The 1,869-nt window shown below is 34.6% G+C and overlaps 1 protein-coding gene across 1 annotated transcript; it reads right to left on the reverse strand.

Moving 5' to 3' along the window:
* Positions 1–455: 455 nt before the first annotated feature.
* LOC105008652 (olfactory receptor 4S1-like) lies at positions 456–1,403 on the reverse strand. The gene has a single exon (XM_010867994.2). It carries the CDS (start codon positions 1,401–1,403, stop codon positions 456–458), a length of 948 nt encoding a protein of 315 aa, XP_010866296.2.
* Positions 1,404–1,869: the final 466 nt, after the last annotated feature.

Raw genomic sequence — 1,869 nt, forward strand, 5'->3', positions numbered from 1 at the left:
GTTACTATCTCTATATCTTTATTTTCATTAAATGTATCATAAAATATGTTTGATAATTTTCATAGTTTTTTTCTGCCCAAATTTACCTAAGGTAGCAATAATTCTGTTGAGCACTATACATACACAAAACAATTTTAAAACAATTCAGTTGAACTTATCATGTGGTTTCTCTCTTAAAACATTCAGAAAGAGTTCTGCATAATTGTTTGTGTTATTCATTTTGTGTACATTTTCTTGGTAGGTGGCTCAATTTACTGATACACTAATTGATTTTCATTGAGGAAATTATGATTCCATTATGTAAAAAATAATATTTGTTTAAAAAAAAAAAAACATTGTAATAAACAAGAATCTCTTGACAAAAAAATCTGACAAAACCAAAGGATAAAACTTCATGATTTTAATATTTAGAAATGGTCAAAGCACACGTTGATACACAGAAATGCCTTGCTGCATTACCTCAATCTAACTACAGCAACTTTAATGTAAAACATCTGTTGTACTCGATTTTTGATCTGTGTGAGTTTCATCCCATATATGATAGGATTTACCAGAGGAGGAACAACTAGAAACTCCACAGACATGATATTCCTTAGGGCCAATAGACTGGTGTTGCTGCCATAACGAGCATACATCACATCGAAGAGATGAGACATGAGAAAATTGGTCAGGGTGATAATATGAGGCAGACAGGTCTGCATGAACTTCCTCCTATCTTCCCGGGAACGTAAAGATGCTTTGATGATGTTAACATAGGAAATCAGAATAAGCAATGCTTGGAAGACTTGAGAACATATGAAAATAAAGCCAGAGATGTTGTTCCCAGTCGTGTCAACACATGAGAGCTGCACAACTGCCCAGTTTGAGCAGTAGAGTTTATCAATGTCAACACCACAGAGGGGTAACCTAACTGTTGGCACTATTCCAATAGTAACTTCCATCAATGAGAAAAGCCATGTTAGAAGAATCAGTGTCCACACTTTTCTAATAGTCATAATACAGTGGTAGTGGAGTGGCTTACAGATGGCAACATATCTGTCATAAGCCATCACTGTTAAGTTGGTAAATTCACAATAAACATAGAAGTAGATTACATATATCTGGGTCAAGCAGCCAATGTATGTTATCACATGAGAGTCAAATGAAATGTCATAAAGTATCTTTGGGTAGAAAGATGAAGCACCAATGATCCCATTAATACACAGATTACAGAGGAATAAATACATTGGGTCACGTAACATTTTCTCTAGAACAATAGTTAAGATCAGTGTTGAATTAATAAAAATGGTGAAGAGGTACAGGATAAGAATAAATACAAAATAGATGTGTCTGCTTGTCTGCGTCAAGTTCAGTCCATGCAGCACAAACACTATCTCCAGGGAGGAGTTGAACTGAGATGTCATTAGTGTTTACAACACATAGAAATGATCGGTTCCTCCAAATTTAAAGACATTCTAACAGTAACTGTGGTCTGAAAAGCAACCCCGCCAGCCTCACAACACTGACAGCTCTTCTTTAAACAGTGTATTAGATAATCAGATTTTGAACATGATTTTGATTAAAGACAATCCAAAAGAAATCTGCTTTAGAATCTACCAAAAAGTTAGGCAGGAAGCTTGAATATATTGTGCTGAAGTTAAATAAGTAATCAAATTGTAATTTCAAAGTCCTTAATGAAAGTTCTTCTTGAAGATAATCACTCACGATTACGGTTTTTGAACAACATATAATAAGAAAATAAATCCTGTTCACCTTAAAGTTGATCATAGTTCTTATTCTGTATGGTCTCCATACTGACGATCATAGTAGATTACCTTCTCCTGACCAGGCCAGATCGTACCTGAGTATGACACTTTTCCACCATCTGAA

The sequence above is a fragment of the Esox lucius genome, chromosome 7 (assembly GCF_011004845.1).
Source record: "Esox lucius isolate fEsoLuc1 chromosome 7, fEsoLuc1.pri, whole genome shotgun sequence".
Lineage (NCBI taxonomy): Eukaryota > Metazoa > Chordata > Actinopteri > Esociformes > Esocidae > Esox > Esox lucius.